This window comes from Lipophrys pholis, assembly GCF_963383615.2.
Source record: "Lipophrys pholis genome assembly, chromosome: 1".
Taxonomy (NCBI): Eukaryota; Metazoa; Chordata; class Actinopteri; order Blenniiformes; family Blenniidae; genus Lipophrys; species Lipophrys pholis.
Genome location: NC_137635.1, coordinates 20725125 through 20741939, shown reverse-complemented (window position 1 = coordinate 20741939; position 16815 = coordinate 20725125). Strand labels below are relative to the sequence as shown.

Sequence of the window (16815 nt, the reverse complement as noted above, 5' to 3'; positions counted from 1 at the left end):
TTAGTGCCCTGGTTACCAGCATGTGATTGACTAGAGCGCCAGTTTAAATCTCATATAAATAGATAAGTAAATAAATGAATAGGGGACCCAGAAGCGGTCCCATCCGGACCCAGACCTCCCTGCAGCCAAAACAGAAGCTTCTGAAACAATCTAACAATGTACTGTCATTATAAACTTTGCTGTGCTCAAACATGGATATTTGTGGCTATTATTACATTATATTATAATAGTTGATCTCGAACAGATAACAGAATCCTTGCAAATGGTCTGAGCGGGTGAAAAAGGTGTAGAAAAATATGAGTTTAAGATTTAGTTTTTGTTTTGTTTTGTTAGAAACTTTGTTGTAAATCCATCCATCCATCCATCCATCCATCCATCCATCCATCCATCCATCCATCCATCCATCCATCCATCCAGCTTGGTTGTATACAGTATACCATGGATTTTATTTAATTCAATCAAATCCTTAATATCAGACTTTGAAACTCAATTTCTTCCACAAGTTTTCATCGTCGTTTGTACAGCTGTGGCCACCAAGGGAGCATGAAACTCGCTGTAAAAAAAAAAATAATAATAATTTTCACACAGCACAATGTGGAAAAAACATTAACCAAGCAAACAGTACTGTTACATTGTGTTGAAATGTTGTGTAAGAGGATGTGAAAAGGTCTTTCTACTTTCTGTCAAGATGAATATTTTAGCTTTTACAGCAAAAGTGATGGATGGAGACTAAAGGTTACATTCTTAACATATGCTTAGGTTTGCCTCATACTGCCTGGGTCCTTTTGTTTGTTTGTTACGTCAGCTAAGTCACTACTAATAGTTCAACAAGGATCATTCGTCGCTCGTTCAATTCCCAACCTTTGTTCATCTTTCATGCGTGTTTGACAGTATGTCTGTCTATGACGTATGGTGGCATATTTGATGACTTGTGCATTGTTTGGCGACAATGCACTAGCCAATACACCTTTGCTGCCCTGTACACCGCACAGCTCCAACTCATATTTTCATCCTCAATTGTCATGAAGGATGTTATAAACAAACTTTTAGTTATTCAGTGACAGGTAAAAGCATCATCGAAACATGGCATAGGGACCTGCTTCAATCTCGTGATACATGCTGGAAATGTGTACTTTTGAAAATAACAAGTCACGAGGAAGTACAACAAATTCCTAACGATAGTAAGTTGATGACAAGTACCCAACAAAACAGACGTGACATAACCAAGCAGTGTTTTGTTCCTGAAATAACTTCAGTGTCTCATTCATAGAAAGCCAAGGTGCTGAAACATGCAATTGTCTGACACTTGACAGACACCTTTGTTTGCACTCTAGTAAAAATGTTCCACCACTGGCTATTCTCAATAGCTGGAAATGTCATGTATTGACACTCTGGAGTAAGAAATGTCTACAATGCCTAGTTTGTTCAAGCTTTTAATGTTCATATTCGTACAGAAGTGAATATGTATCAAAGAGGCTTCAAACTGAGAAAATTGTATGATTCTGTCATAAAAACAAATCAAGAATTAGTCAGGAGAGAAGAAGGCAATATTAGAATTTTCAACATCTGTTTGTTCTGTGACCTACCCCAAACACACATTTTACCTCTCACAAATGAAACAATTACAGTGGCATAGCTGAATAAAATGATATCAACTGACTTACGTTCACCTTTGATCTGACAAACAGGGAAGGAACCAGGAAACGTTCGAGTATCTTAGCTGTGGGGAGCCATGTGGGAGGAGCACATTTCATGGCAGGTGACAAGTAAAACCCAGTATATAAAGAGTGAAACACAAGTATTGAGCAGTGACACAATGGCACTGAGGGAATGGACGTGTGCTCTGACGGTGATCAACATTCTGATTGCAGGTGAGTTTCGTTATGGAAAACTTCTCTTGGTTTCTGGCAAAAGCTGGAAAAAATATTAATAAAGGTTGATTTGAAATGCATGTGTTGAGAAGTTTAATGGAGGTAGGACTTGAATAGCCTGGGCTTTTTCCTGTCCATTTTCGAACGAGTCAAATGTGTATTATATTGCAATTGGCTTTATATAGATTTTTAATTTTTTTAATTTTTTCATTTGTTTCATCTAATTTGAATCATTCCTTCATTTGAAATAAATAAATAGATTAAATCAAATCAAATTAATGAAAAGGTTTGGGAAATATAATGATCATGGTGATGATTCTTTTCTTCTTCTTCTTCTTCTTCTTCTTCTTCTTCTTCTTCTTCTTCATCTTCATCTTCATCTTCATCTTCATCTTCTTCATCGTCATAATTATCACATAATTGTCACATAATTATATAATAACTATACAAATAATGAATAAGAACAATGTTTAATGTGGGGAAATTTTAAGAAAAGAAGGTTGTTTTAGGAAACAAGACTAGGTATCTTGATAATTTTTTCAGGGAGAACATTGTGTGAAATTTCAACTCTGTTTTGTTGTAAGTGCACGGTTTAAGTATGACAATATAAATAAAATTATTTATAATCTGTGTTTTGCAGAATCGTATGCTCAGCTTGATGGTAAGTTGTTATTGAAATTTCCAGATTTTAATTCTTGAATTCACGGGAAATGAAATCAATGAGAACACAAAACAACGATTATAATAGTTGTCATCTTAAAAGGTGATGCTGTGATGAACTGCTGTAATTCGGAGATCATATATCAAAGAATATAACAATGGAAAAAAGAGAAGTAGTTATGAAAATAATTGTTTTGATGAATGTTCCACTGAAGTTTAAAAAAAAATTGATGTGTTTTTCAGTGTGTGGTATCACACCTGTGAACAACAGGATAGTTGGAGGTGAGGACGCTCCACCTGGAAGTTGGCCTTGGCAGGTCAGTCTGCAGAGATTTGGCAGCCATGTATGTGGTGGTTCCCTTATCAACAGAGAGTGGGTGATGTCGGCTGCTCACTGCTTCTCCAGGTTGGTGACTGAAATATTTATATCCAAAATGAGATTCAGGTATTTTAAATGAAATGCAGCATTCATTTCTCAAAACTGAAATCCTGAAGCATCTTTTGTTTCCAGTTCAAGTACGTCCAGGTGGAGGGTATCTCTTGGTCGTCAGAGCCTGGAGGGTGACAACCCAAATGAGATTTCCAGAAGTGTTGCCACAATCATTCTGCATCCAGACTATGACAGCAGCACCAGTGACAACGATATTGCTCTGCTCAGACTCTCCTCACCAGTCACATTCACAGACTACATCAGACCAGTGTGTCTGGCAGCAAGTGACAGTGTGTTCAACAATGGCACCGACAGCTGGGTCACTGGCTGGGGTGCAGTCCAAGAGGGAGGTGAGTGTGGCGTGTTGTGTTTCTGGGGTTTACTTGGTTTTAAGGCTTCATTGTTCCCTCATCTGTGGGGTTAAATATAAATCTTCTCTTTGATGTTCCTGTCTAGTGTCCTTACCATTCCCCGAAACTCTTCAAGAAGTGGAGGTTCCTGTTCTGGGAAATAGACAGTGTAACTGTCTGAATGGAGTTGGTACAATCACAGACAACATGATCTGTGCTGGTGTTCTGGCAGGAGGCAAAGACTCATGTCAGGTAAAATGTTGTATAGAACGTTCCCTCCACTGGTCAACCCCCCAAATTATTTTTCATCCCCTTATACATATCATCTCTATCAATTCAGGGAGACTCAGGTGGTCCAATGGTGACTAAGCAGAGCTCGACCTGGGTCCAGTCTGGAGTTGTTAGTTTTGGATTTGGCTGTGCTCGGCCCAATCTGCCGGGAGTCTACTCCAGAGTGTCCCGTTATCAGCCATGGATCAACTCCCACATCAAATCTGATAAGCCAGGCTTTGTTCAGTTCAGCTCTACTGGGCCAGACGCTGACAGTGGCTACACCTGTCCTGGCCTGCCACCTCCTGTAATCATTGCAACAACTACAGAGACGCCTGCTACTAGGCCTTCGACATCAACTCCAAGCACAGGGTCGCCACCTACGTTATCAAGTGCAGAATGTAAGTAGAATAAAGGCAAATACTTAATATTAACATAATCCAATAGTCAGGAACACAAGGGATTGAGCTGGAGGATGACTTATTTATGATTTAATATAACTTCTTATTGACCTTTATTTTATTCCTTTGTTGTAGTGTGTGGCATCACACCTGTGAACAACAGGATAGTTGGAGGTGAGGACGCTCCACCTGGAAGTTGGCCTTGGCAGGTCAGTCTGCAGAGATTTGGCAGCCATGTATGTGGTGGTTCCCTTATCAACAGAGAGTGGGTGATGTCGGCTGCTCACTGCTTCTCCAGGTTGGTGACTGAAATATTTATATCCAAAATGAGATTCAGGTATTTTAAATGAAATGCAGCATTCATTTCTCAAAACTGAAATCCTGAAGCATCTTTTGTTTCCAGTTCAAGTACGTCCAGGTGGAGGGTATCTCTTGGTCGTCAGAGCCTGGAGGGTGACAACCCAAATGAGATTTCCAGAAGTGTTGCCACAATCATTCTGCATCCAGACTATGACAGCAGCACCAGTGACAACGATATTGCTCTGCTCAGACTCTCCTCACCAGTCACATTCACAGACTACATCAGACCAGTGTGTCTGGCAGCAAGTGACAGTGTGTTCAACAATGGCACCGACAGCTGGGTCACTGGCTGGGGTGCAGTCCAAGAGGGAGGTGAGTGTGGCGTGTTGTGTTTCTGGGGTTTATTTGGTTTTAAGGCTTCATTGTTCCCTCATCTGTGGGGTTAAATATAAATCTTCTCTTTGATGTTCCTGTCTAGTGTCCTTACCATTCCCCGAAACTCTTCAAGAAGTGGAGGTTCCTGTTCTGGGAAATAGACAGTGTAACTGTCTGAATGGAGTTGGTACAATCACAGACAACATGATCTGTGCTGGTGTTCTGGCAGGAGGCAAAGACTCATGTCAGGTAAAATGTTGTATAGAACGTTCCCTCCACTGGTCAACCCCCCAAATTATTTTTCATCCCCTTATACATATCATCTCTATCAATTCAGGGAGACTCAGGTGGTCCAATGGTGACTAAGCAGAGCTCGACCTGGGTCCAGTCTGGAGTTGTTAGTTTTGGATTTGGCTGTGCTCGGCCCAATCTGCCGGGAGTCTACTCCAGAGTGTCCCGTTATCAGCCATGGATCAACTCCCACATCAAATCTGATAAGCCAGGCTTTGTTCAGTTCAGCTCTACTGGGCCAGATGCTGACAGTGGCTACACCTGTCCTGGCCTGCCACCTCCTGTAATCATTGCAACAACTACAGAGACGCCTGCTACTAGGCCTTCGACATCAACTCCAAGCACAGGGTCGCCACCTACGTTATCAAGTGCAGAATGTAAGTAGAATAAAGGCAAATACTTAATATTAACATAATCCAATAGTCAGGAACACAAGGGATTGAGCTGGAGGATGACTTATTTATGATTTAATATAACTTCTTATTGACCTTTATTTTATTCCTTTGTTGTAGTGTGTGGCATCACACCTGTGAACAACAGGATAGTTGGAGGTGAGGACGCTCCACCTGGAAGTTGGCCTTGGCAGGTCAGTCTGCAGAGATTTGGCAGCCATGTATGTGGTGGTTCCCTTATCAACAGAGAGTGGGTGATGTCGGCTGCTCACTGCTTCTCCAGGTTGGTGACTGAAATATTTATATCCAAAATGAGATTCAGGTATTTTAAATGAAATGCAGCATTCATTTCTCAAAACTGAAATCCTGAAGCATCTTTTGTTTCCAGTTCAAGTACGTCCAGGTGGAGGGTATCTCTTGGTCGTCAGAGCCTGGAGGGTGACAACCCAAATGAGATTTCCAGAAGTGTTGCCACAATCATTCTGCATCCAGACTATGACAGCAGCACCAGTGACAACGATATTGCTCTGCTCAGACTCTCCTCACCAGTCACATTCACAGACTACATCAGACCAGTGTGTCTGGCAGCAAGTGACAGTGTGTTCAACAATGGCACCGACAGCTGGGTCACTGGCTGGGGTGCAGTCCAAGAGGGAGGTGAGTGTGGCGTGTTGTGTTTCTGGGGTTTACTTGGTTTTAAGGCTTCATTGTTCCCTCATCTGTGGGGTTAAATATAAATCTTCTCTTTGATGTTCCTGTCTAGTGTCCTTACCATTCCCCGAAACTCTTCAAGAAGTGGAGGTTCCTGTTCTGGGAAATAGACAGTGTAACTGTCTGAATGGAGTTGGTACAATCACAGACAACATGATCTGTGCTGGTGTTCTGGCAGGAGGCAAAGACTCATGTCAGGTAAAATGTTGTATAGAACGTTCCCTCCACTGGTCAACCCCCCAAATTATTTTTCATCCCCTTATACATATCATCTCTATCAATTCAGGGAGACTCAGGTGGTCCAATGGTGACTAAGCAGAGCTCGACCTGGGTCCAGTCTGGAGTTGTTAGTTTTGGATTTGGCTGTGCTCGGCCCAATCTGCCGGGAGTCTACTCCAGAGTGTCCCGTTATCAGCCATGGATCAACTCCCACATCAAATCTGATAAGCCAGGCTTTGTTCAGTTCAGCTCTACTGGGCCAGATGCTGACAGTGGCTACACCTGTCCTGGCCTGCCACCTCCTGTAATCATTGCAACAACTACAGAGACGCCTGCTACTAGGCCTTCGACATCAACTCCAAGCACAGGGTCGCCACCTACGTTATCAAGTGCAGAATGTAAGTAGAATAAAGGCAAATACTTAATATTAACATAATCCAATAGTCAGGAACACAAGGGATTGAGCTGGAGGATGACTTATTTATGATTTAATATAACTTCTTATTGACCTTTATTTTATTCCTTTGTTGTAGTGTGTGGCATCACACCTGTGAACAACAGGATAGTTGGAGGTGAGGACGCTCCACCTGGAAGTTGGCCTTGGCAGGTCAGTCTGCAGAGATTTGGCAGCCATGTATGTGGTGGTTCCCTTATCAACAGAGAGTGGGTGATGTCGGCTGCTCACTGCTTCTCCAGGTTGGTGACTGAAATATTTATATCCAAAATGAGATTCAGGTATTTTAAATGAAATGCAGCATTCATTTCTCAAAACTGAAATCCTGAAGCATCTTTTGTTTCCAGTTCAAGTACGTCCAGGTGGAGGGTATCTCTTGGTCGTCAGAGCCTGGAGGGTGACAACCCAAATGAGATTTCCAGAAGTGTTGCCACAATCATTCTGCATCCAGACTATGACAGCAGCACCAGTGACAACGATATTGCTCTGCTCAGACTCTCCTCACCAGTCACATTCACAGACTACATCAGACCAGTGTGTCTGGCAGCAAGTGACAGTGTGTTCAACAATGGCACCGACAGCTGGGTCACTGGCTGGGGTGCAGTCCAAGAGGGAGGTGAGTGTGGCGTGTTGTGTTTCTGGGGTTTACTTGGTTTTAAGGCTTCATTGTTCCCTCATCTGTGGGGTTAAATATAAATCTTCTCTTTGATGTTCCTGTCTAGTGTCCTTACCATTCCCCGAAACTCTTCAAGAAGTGGAGGTTCCTGTTCTGGGAAATAGACAGTGTAACTGTCTGAATGGAGTTGGTACAATCACAGACAACATGATCTGTGCTGGTGTTCTGGCAGGAGGCAAAGACTCATGTCAGGTAAAATGTTGTATAGAACGTTCCCTCCACTGGTCAACCCCCCAAATTATTTTTCATCCCCTTATACATATCATCTCTATCAATTCAGGGAGACTCAGGTGGTCCAATGGTGACTAAGCAGAGCTCGACCTGGGTCCAGTCTGGAGTTGTTAGTTTTGGATTTGGCTGTGCTCGGCCCAATCTGCCGGGAGTCTACTCCAGAGTGTCCCGTTATCAGCCATGGATCAACTCCCACATCAAATCTGATAAGCCAGGCTTTGTTCAGTTCAGCTCTACTGGGCCAGATGCTGACAGTGGCTACACCTGTCCTGGCCTGCCACCTCCTGTAATCATTGCAACAACTACAGAGACGCCTGCTACTAGGCCTTCGACATCAACTCCAAGCACAGGGTCGCCACCTACGTTATCAAGTGCAGAATGTAAGTAGAATAAAGGCAAATACTTAATATTAACATAATCCAATAGTCAGGAACACAAGGGATTGAGCTGGAGGATGACTTATTTATGATTTAATATAACTTCTTATTGACCTTTATTTTATTCCTTTGTTGTAGTGTGTGGCATCACACCTGTGAACAACAGGATAGTTGGAGGTGAGGACGCTCCACCTGGAAGTTGGCCTTGGCAGGTCAGTCTGCAGAGATTTGGCAGCCATGTATGTGGTGGTTCCCTTATCAACAGAGAGTGGGTGATGTCGGCTGCTCACTGCTTCTCCAGGTTGGTGACTGAAATATTTATATCCAAAATGAGATTCAGGTATTTTAAATGAAATGCAGCATTCATTTCTCAAAACTGAAATCCTGAAGCATCTTTTGTTTCCAGTTCAAGTACGTCCAGGTGGAGGGTATCTCTTGGTCGTCAGAGCCTGGAGGGTGACAACCCAAATGAGATTTCCAGAAGTGTTGCCACAATCATTCTGCATCCAGACTATGACAGCAGCACCAGTGACAACGATATTGCTCTGCTCAGACTCTCCTCACCAGTCACATTCACAGACTACATCAGACCAGTGTGTCTGGCAGCAAGTGACAGTGTGTTCAACAATGGCACCGACAGCTGGGTCACTGGCTGGGGTGCAGTCCAAGAGGGAGGTGAGTGTGGCGTGTTGTGTTTCTGGGGTTTACTTGGTTTTAAGGCTTCATTGTTCCCTCATCTGTGGGGTTAAATATAAATCTTCTCTTTGATGTTCCTGTCTAGTGTCCTTACCATTCCCCGAAACTCTTCAAGAAGTGGAGGTTCCTGTTCTGGGAAATAGACAGTGTAACTGTCTGAATGGAGTTGGTACAATCACAGACAACATGATCTGTGCTGGTGTTCTGGCAGGAGGCAAAGACTCATGTCAGGTAAAATGTTGTATAGAACGTTCCCTCCACTGGTCAACCCCCCAAATTATTTTTCATCCCCTTATACATATCATCTCTATCAATTCAGGGAGACTCAGGTGGTCCAATGGTGACTAAGCAGAGCTCGACCTGGGTCCAGTCTGGAGTTGTTAGTTTTGGATTTGGCTGTGCTCGGCCCAATCTGCCGGGAGTCTACTCCAGAGTGTCCCGTTATCAGCCATGGATCAACTCCCACATCAAATCTGATAAGCCAGGCTTTGTTCAGTTCAGCTCTACTGGGCCAGATGCTGACAGTGGCTACACCTGTCCTGGCCTGCCACCTCCTGTAATCATTGCAACAACTACAGAGACGCCTGCTACTAGGCCTTCGACATCAACTCCAAGCACAGGGTCGCCACCTACGTTATCAAGTGCAGAATGTAAGTAGAATAAAGGCAAATACTTAATATTAACATAATCCAATAGTCAGGAACACAAGGGATTGAGCTGGAGGATGACTTATTTATGATTTAATATAACTTCTTATTGACCTTTATTTTATTCCTTTGTTGTAGTGTGTGGCATCACACCTGTGAACAACAGGATAGTTGGAGGTGAGGACGCTCCACCTGGAAGTTGGCCTTGGCAGGTCAGTCTGCAGAGATTTGGCAGCCATGTATGTGGTGGTTCCCTTATCAACAGAGAGTGGGTGATGTCGGCTGCTCACTGCTTCTCCAGGTTGGTGACTGAAATATTTATATCCAAAATGAGATTCAGGTATTTTAAATGAAATGCAGCATTCATTTCTCAAAACTGAAATCCTGAAGCATCTTTTGTTTCCAGTTCAAGTACGTCCAGGTGGAGGGTATCTCTTGGTCGTCAGAGCCTGGAGGGTGACAACCCAAATGAGATTTCCAGAAGTGTTGCCACAATCATTCTGCATCCAGACTATGACAGCAGCACCAGTGACAACGATATTGCTCTGCTCAGACTCTCCTCACCAGTCACATTCACAGACTACATCAGACCAGTGTGTCTGGCAGCAAGTGACAGTGTGTTCAACAATGGCACCGACAGCTGGGTCACTGGCTGGGGTGCAGTCCAAGAGGGAGGTGAGTGTGGCGTGTTGTGTTTCTGGGGTTTACTTGGTTTTAAGGCTTCATTGTTCCCTCATCTGTGGGGTTAAATATAAATCTTCTCTTTGATGTTCCTGTCCAGTGTCCTTACCATTCCCCGAAACTCTTCAAGAAGTGGAGGTTCCTGTTCTGGGAAATAGACAGTGTAACTGTCTGAATGGAGTTGGTACAATCACAGACAACATGATCTGTGCTGGTGTTCTGGCAGGAGGCAAAGACTCATGTCAGGTAAAATGTTGTATAGAACGTTCCCTCCACTGGTCAACCCCCCAAATTATTTTTCATCCCCTTATACATATCATCTCTATCAATTCAGGGAGACTCAGGTGGTCCAATGGTGACTAAGCAGAGCTCGACCTGGGTCCAGTCTGGAGTTGTTAGTTTTGGATTTGGCTGTGCTCGGCCCAATCTGCCGGGAGTCTACTCCAGAGTGTCCCGTTATCAGCCATGGATCAACTCCCACATCAAATCTGATAAGCCAGGCTTTGTTCAGTTCAGCTCTACTGGGCCAGATGCTGACAGTGGCTACACCTGTCCTGGCCTGCCACCTCCTGTAATCATTGCAACAACTACAGAGACGCCTGCTACTAGGCCTTCGACATCAACTCCAAGCACAGGGTCGCCACCTACGTTATCAAGTGCAGAATGTAAGTAGAATAAAGGCAAATACTTAATATTAACATAATCCAATAGTCAGGAACACAAGGGATTGAGCTGGAGGATGACTTATTTATGATTTAATATAACTTCTTATTGACCTTTATTTTATTCCTTTGTTGTAGTGTGTGGCATCACACCTGTGAACAACAGGATAGTTGGAGGTGAGGACGCTCCACCTGGAAGTTGGCCTTGGCAGGTCAGTCTGCAGAGATTTGGCAGCCATGTATGTGGTGGTTCCCTTATCAACAGAGAGTGGGTGATGTCGGCTGCTCACTGCTTCTCCAGGTTGGTGACTGAAATATTTATATCCAAAATGAGATTCAGGTATTTTAAATGAAATGCAGCATTCATTTCTCAAAACTGAAATCCTGAAGCATCTTTTGTTTCCAGTTCAAGTACGTCCAGGTGGAGGGTATCTCTTGGTCGTCAGAGCCTGGAGGGTGACAACCCAAATGAGATTTCCAGAAGTGTTGCCACAATCATTCTGCATCCAGACTATGACAGCAGCACCAGTGACAACGATATTGCTCTGCTCAGACTCTCCTCACCAGTCACATTCACAGACTACATCAGACCAGTGTGTCTGGCAGCAAGTGACAGTGTGTTCAACAATGGCACCGACAGCTGGGTCACTGGCTGGGGTGCAGTCCAAGAGGGAGGTGAGTGTGGCGTGTTGTGTTTCTGGGGTTTACTTGGTTTTAAGGCTTCATTGTTCCCTCATCTGTGGGGTTAAATATAAATCTTCTCTTTGATGTTCCTGTCTAGTGTCCTTACCATTCCCCGAAACTCTTCAAGAAGTGGAGGTTCCTGTTCTGGGAAATAGACAGTGTAACTGTCTGAATGGAGTTGGTACAATCACAGACAACATGATCTGTGCTGGTGTTCTGGCAGGAGGCAAAGACTCATGTCAGGTAAAATGTTGTATAGAACGTTCCCTCCACTGGTCAACCCCCCAAATTATTTTTCATCCCCTTATACATATCATCTCTATCAATTCAGGGAGACTCAGGTGGTCCAATGGTGACTAAGCAGAGCTCGACCTGGGTCCAGTCTGGAGTTGTTAGTTTTGGATTTGGCTGTGCTCGGCCCAATCTGCCGGGAGTCTACTCCAGAGTGTCCCGTTATCAGCCATGGATCAACTCCCACATCAAATCTGATAAGCCAGGCTTTGTTCAGTTCAGCTCTACTGGGCCAGACGCTGACAGTGGCTACACCTGTCCTGGCCTGCCACCTCCTGTAATCATTGCAACAACTACAGAGACGCCTGCTACTAGGCCTTCGACATCAACTCCAAGCACAGGGTCGCCACCTACGTTATCAAGTGCAGAATGTAAGTAGAATAAAGGCAAATACTTAATATTAACATAATCCAATAGTCAGGAACACAAGGGATTGAGCTGGAGGATGACTTATTTATGATTTAATATAACTTCTTATTGACCTTTATTTTATTCCTTTGTTGTAGTGTGTGGCATCACACCTGTGAACAACAGGATAGTTGGAGGTGAGGACGCTCCACCTGGAAGTTGGCCTTGGCAGGTCAGTCTGCAGAGATTTGGCAGCCATGTATGTGGTGGTTCCCTTATCAACAGAGAGTGGGTGATGTCGGCTGCTCACTGCTTCTCCAGGTTGGTGACTGAAATATTTATATCCAAAATGAGATTCAGGTATTTTAAATGAAATGCAGCATTCATTTCTCAAAACTGAAATCCTGAAGCATCTTTTGTTTCCAGTTCAAGTACGTCCAGGTGGAGGGTATCTCTTGGTCGTCAGAGCCTGGAGGGTGACAACCCAAATGAGATTTCCAGAAGTGTTGCCACAATCATTCTGCATCCAGACTATGACAGCAGCACCAGTGACAACGATATTGCTCTGCTCAGACTCTCCTCACCAGTCACATTCACAGACTACATCAGACCAGTGTGTCTGGCAGCAAGTGACAGTGTGTTCAACAATGGCACCGACAGCTGGGTCACTGGCTGGGGTGCAGTCCAAGAGGGAGGTGAGTGTGGCGTGTTGTGTTTCTGGGGTTTATTTGGTTTTAAGGCTTCATTGTTCCCTCATCTGTGGGGTTAAATATAAATCTTCTCTTTGATGTTCCTGTCTAGTGTCCTTACCATTCCCCGAAACTCTTCAAGAAGTGGAGGTTCCTGTTCTGGGAAATAGACAGTGTAACTGTCTGAATGGAGTTGGTACAATCACAGACAACATGATCTGTGCTGGTGTTCTGGCAGGAGGCAAAGACTCATGTCAGGTAAAATGTTGTATAGAACGTTCCCTCCACTGGTCAACCCCCCAAATTATTTTTCATCCCCTTATACATATCATCTCTATCAATTCAGGGAGACTCAGGTGGTCCAATGGTGACTAAGCAGAGCTCGACCTGGGTCCAGTCTGGAGTTGTTAGTTTTGGATTTGGCTGTGCTCGGCCCAATCTGCCGGGAGTCTACTCCAGAGTGTCCCGTTATCAGCCATGGATCAACTCCCACATCAAATCTGATAAGCCAGGCTTTGTTCAGTTCAGCTCTACTGGGCCAGATGCTGACAGTGGCTACACCTGTCCTGGCCTGCCACCTCCTGTAATCATTGCAACAACTACAGAGACGCCTGCTACTAGGCCTTCGACATCAACTCCAAGCACAGGGTCGCCACCTACGTTATCAAGTGCAGAATGTAAGTAGAATAAAGGCAAATACTTAATATTAACATAATCCAATAGTCAGGAACACAAGGGATTGAGCTGGAGGATGACTTATTTATGATTTAATATAACTTCTTATTGACCTTTATTTTATTCCTTTGTTGTAGTGTGTGGCATCACACCTGTGAACAACAGGATAGTTGGAGGTGAGGACGCTCCACCTGGAAGTTGGCCTTGGCAGGTCAGTCTGCAGAGATTTGGCAGCCATGTATGTGGTGGTTCCCTTATCAACAGAGAGTGGGTGATGTCGGCTGCTCACTGCTTCTCCAGGTTGGTGACTGAAATATTTATATCCAAAATGAGATTCAGGTATTTTAAATGAAATGCAGCATTCATTTCTCAAAACTGAAATCCTGAAGCATCTTTTGTTTCCAGTTCAAGTACGTCCAGGTGGAGGGTATCTCTTGGTCGTCAGAGCCTGGAGGGTGACAACCCAAATGAGATTTCCAGAAGTGTTGCCACAATCATTCTGCATCCAGACTATGACAGCAGCACCAGTGACAACGATATTGCTCTGCTCAGACTCTCCTCACCAGTCACATTCACAGACTACATCAGACCAGTGTGTCTGGCAGCAAGTGACAGTGTGTTCAACAATGGCACCGACAGCTGGGTCACTGGCTGGGGTGCAGTCCAAGAGGGAGGTGAGTGTGGCGTGTTGTGTTTCTGGGGTTTACTTGGTTTTAAGGCTTCATTGTTCCCTCATCTGTGGGGTTAAATATAAATCTTCTCTTTGATGTTCCTGTCTAGTGTCCTTACCATTCCCCGAAACTCTTCAAGAAGTGGAGGTTCCTGTTCTGGGAAATAGACAGTGTAACTGTCTGAATGGAGTTGGTACAATCACAGACAACATGATCTGTGCTGGTGTTCTGGCAGGAGGCAAAGACTCATGTCAGGTAAAATGTTGTATAGAACGTTCCCTCCACTGGTCAACCCCCCAAATTATTTTTCATCCCCTTATACATATCATCTCTATCAATTCAGGGAGACTCAGGTGGTCCAATGGTGACTAAGCAGAGCTCGACCTGGGTCCAGTCTGGAGTTGTTAGTTTTGGATTTGGCTGTGCTCGGCCCAATCTGCCGGGAGTCTACTCCAGAGTGTCCCGTTATCAGCCATGGATCAACTCCCACATCAAATCTGATAAGCCAGGCTTTGTTCAGTTCAGCTCTACTGGGCCAGACGCTGACAGTGGCTACACCTGTCCTGGCCTGCCACCTCCTGTAATCATTGCAACAACTACAGAGACGCCTGCTACTAGGCCTTCGACATCAACTCCAAGCACAGGGTCGCCACCTACGTTATCAAGTGCAGAATGTAAGTAGAATAAAGGCAAATACTTAATATTAACATAATCCAATAGTCAGGAACACAAGGGATTGAGCTGGAGGATGACTTATTTATGATTTAATATAACTTCTTATTGACCTTTATTTTATTCCTTTGTTGTAGTGTGTGGCATCACACCTGTGAACAACAGGATAGTTGGAGGTGAGGACGCTCCACCTGGAAGTTGGCCTTGGCAGGTCAGTCTGCAGAGATTTGGCAGCCATGTATGTGGTGGTTCCCTTATCAACAGAGAGTGGGTGATGTCGGCTGCTCACTGCTTCTCCAGGTTGGTGACTGAAATATTTATATCCAAAATGAGATTCAGGTATTTTAAATGAAATGCAGCATTCATTTCTCAAAACTGAAATCCTGAAGCATCTTTTGTTTCCAGTTCAAGTACGTCCAGGTGGAGGGTATCTCTTGGTCGTCAGAGCCTGGAGGGTGACAACCCAAATGAGATTTCCAGAAGTGTTGCCACAATCATTCTGCATCCAGACTATGACAGCAGCACCAGTGACAACGATATTGCTCTGCTCAGACTCTCCTCACCAGTCACATTCACAGACTACATCAGACCAGTGTGTCTGGCAGCAAGTGACAGTGTGTTCAACAATGGCACCGACAGCTGGGTCACTGGCTGGGGTGCAGTCCAAGAGGGAGGTGAGTGTGGCGTGTTGTGTTTCTGGGGTTTACTTGGTTTTAAGGCTTCATTGTTCCCTCATCTGTGGGGTTAAATATAAATCTTCTCTTTGATGTTCCTGTCTAGTGTCCTTACCATTCCCCGAAACTCTTCAAGAAGTGGAGGTTCCTGTTCTGGGAAATAGACAGTGTAACTGTCTGAATGGAGTTGGTACAATCACAGACAACATGATCTGTGCTGGTGTTCTGGCAGGAGGCAAAGACTCATGTCAGGTAAAATGTTGTATAGAACGTTCCCTCCACTGGTCAACCCCCCAAATTATTTTTCATCCCCTTATACATATCATCTCTATCAATTCAGGGAGACTCAGGTGGTCCAATGGTGACTAAGCAGAGCTCGACCTGGGTCCAGTCTGGAGTTGTTAGTTTTGGATTTGGCTGTGCTCGGCCCAATCTGCCGGGAGTCTACTCCAGAGTGTCCCGTTATCAGCCATGGATCAACTCCCACATCAAATCTGATAAGCCAGGCTTTGTTCAGTTCAGCTCTACTGGGCCAGACGCTGACAGTGGCTACACCTGTCCTGGCCTGCCACCTCCTGTAATCATTGCAACAACTACAGAGACGCCTGCTACTAGGCCTTCGACATCAACTCCAAGCACAGGGTCGCCACCTACGTTATCAAGTGCAGAATGTAAGTAGAATAAAGGCAAATACTTAATATTAACATAATCCAATAGTCAGGAACACAAGGGATTGAGCTGGAGGATGACTTATTTATGATTTAATATAACTTCTTATTGACCTTTATTTTATTCCTTTGTTGTAGTGTGTGGCATCACACCTGTGAACAACAGGATAGTTGGAGGTGAGGACGCTCCACCTGGAAGTTGGCCTTGGCAGGTCAGTCTGCAGAGATTTGGCAGCCATGTATGTGGTGGTTCCCTTATCAACAGAGAGTGGGTGATGTCGGCTGCTCACTGCTTCTCCAGGTTGGTGACTGAAATATTTATATCCAAAATGAGATTCAGGTATTTTAAATGAAATGCAGCATTCATTTCTCAAAACTGAAATCCTGAAGCATCTTTTGTTTCCAGTTCAAGTACGTCCAGGTGGAGGGTATCTCTTGGTCGTCAGAGCCTGGAGGGTGACAACCCAAATGAGATTTCCAGAAGTGTTGCCACAATCATTCTGCATCCAGACTATGACAGCAGCACCAGTGACAACGATATTGCTCTGCTCAGACTCTCCTCACCAGTCACATTCACAGACTACATCAGACCAGTGTGTCTGGCAGCAAGTGACAGTGTGTTCAACAATGGCACCGACAGCTGGGTCACTGGCTGGGGTGCAGTCCAAGAGGGAGGTGAGTGTGGCGTGTTGTGTTTCTGGGGTTTACTTGGTTTTAAGGCTTCATTGTTCCCTCATCTGTGGGGTTAA

At 44.4% G+C, this 16815-nt stretch overlaps 1 protein-coding gene across 1 annotated transcript in view; it reads left to right on the top strand.

Annotated features, from left to right (window-relative positions):
- LOC308122754 (uncharacterized protein) overlaps positions 1–16815 on the top strand; it is a gene marked incomplete at its 3' end in the record, with an annotated part of 48536 nt that overhangs the window by 19029 nt on the left and 12692 nt on the right. Inside the window, exons 7-49 of the mRNA XM_080484813.1 lie at positions 1810–1871; positions 2775–2937; positions 3043–3311; positions 3418–3563; positions 3652–3982; positions 4118–4280; positions 4386–4654; positions 4761–4906; positions 4995–5325; positions 5461–5623; positions 5729–5997; positions 6104–6249; positions 6338–6668; positions 6804–6966; positions 7072–7340; positions 7447–7592; positions 7681–8011; positions 8147–8309; positions 8415–8683; positions 8790–8935; positions 9024–9354; positions 9490–9652; positions 9758–10026; positions 10133–10278; positions 10367–10697; positions 10833–10995; positions 11101–11369; positions 11476–11621; positions 11710–12040; positions 12176–12338; positions 12444–12712; positions 12819–12964; positions 13053–13383; positions 13519–13681; positions 13787–14055; positions 14162–14307; positions 14396–14726; positions 14862–15024; positions 15130–15398; positions 15505–15650; positions 15739–16069; positions 16205–16367; positions 16473–16741. Of these exons, the coding sequence (XP_080340939.1) occupies positions 1810–1871; positions 2775–2937; positions 3043–3311; positions 3418–3563; positions 3652–3982; positions 4118–4280; positions 4386–4654; positions 4761–4906; positions 4995–5325; positions 5461–5623; positions 5729–5997; positions 6104–6249; positions 6338–6668; positions 6804–6966; positions 7072–7340; positions 7447–7592; positions 7681–8011; positions 8147–8309; positions 8415–8683; positions 8790–8935; positions 9024–9354; positions 9490–9652; positions 9758–10026; positions 10133–10278; positions 10367–10697; positions 10833–10995; positions 11101–11369; positions 11476–11621; positions 11710–12040; positions 12176–12338; positions 12444–12712; positions 12819–12964; positions 13053–13383; positions 13519–13681; positions 13787–14055; positions 14162–14307; positions 14396–14726; positions 14862–15024; positions 15130–15398; positions 15505–15650; positions 15739–16069; positions 16205–16367; positions 16473–16741 (9584 nt within the window). The remainder of the gene's footprint in view (positions 1–1809; positions 1872–2774; positions 2938–3042; positions 3312–3417; positions 3564–3651; positions 3983–4117; positions 4281–4385; positions 4655–4760; positions 4907–4994; positions 5326–5460; positions 5624–5728; positions 5998–6103; positions 6250–6337; positions 6669–6803; positions 6967–7071; positions 7341–7446; positions 7593–7680; positions 8012–8146; positions 8310–8414; positions 8684–8789; positions 8936–9023; positions 9355–9489; positions 9653–9757; positions 10027–10132; positions 10279–10366; positions 10698–10832; positions 10996–11100; positions 11370–11475; positions 11622–11709; positions 12041–12175; positions 12339–12443; positions 12713–12818; positions 12965–13052; positions 13384–13518; positions 13682–13786; positions 14056–14161; positions 14308–14395; positions 14727–14861; positions 15025–15129; positions 15399–15504; positions 15651–15738; positions 16070–16204; positions 16368–16472; positions 16742–16815) is intronic.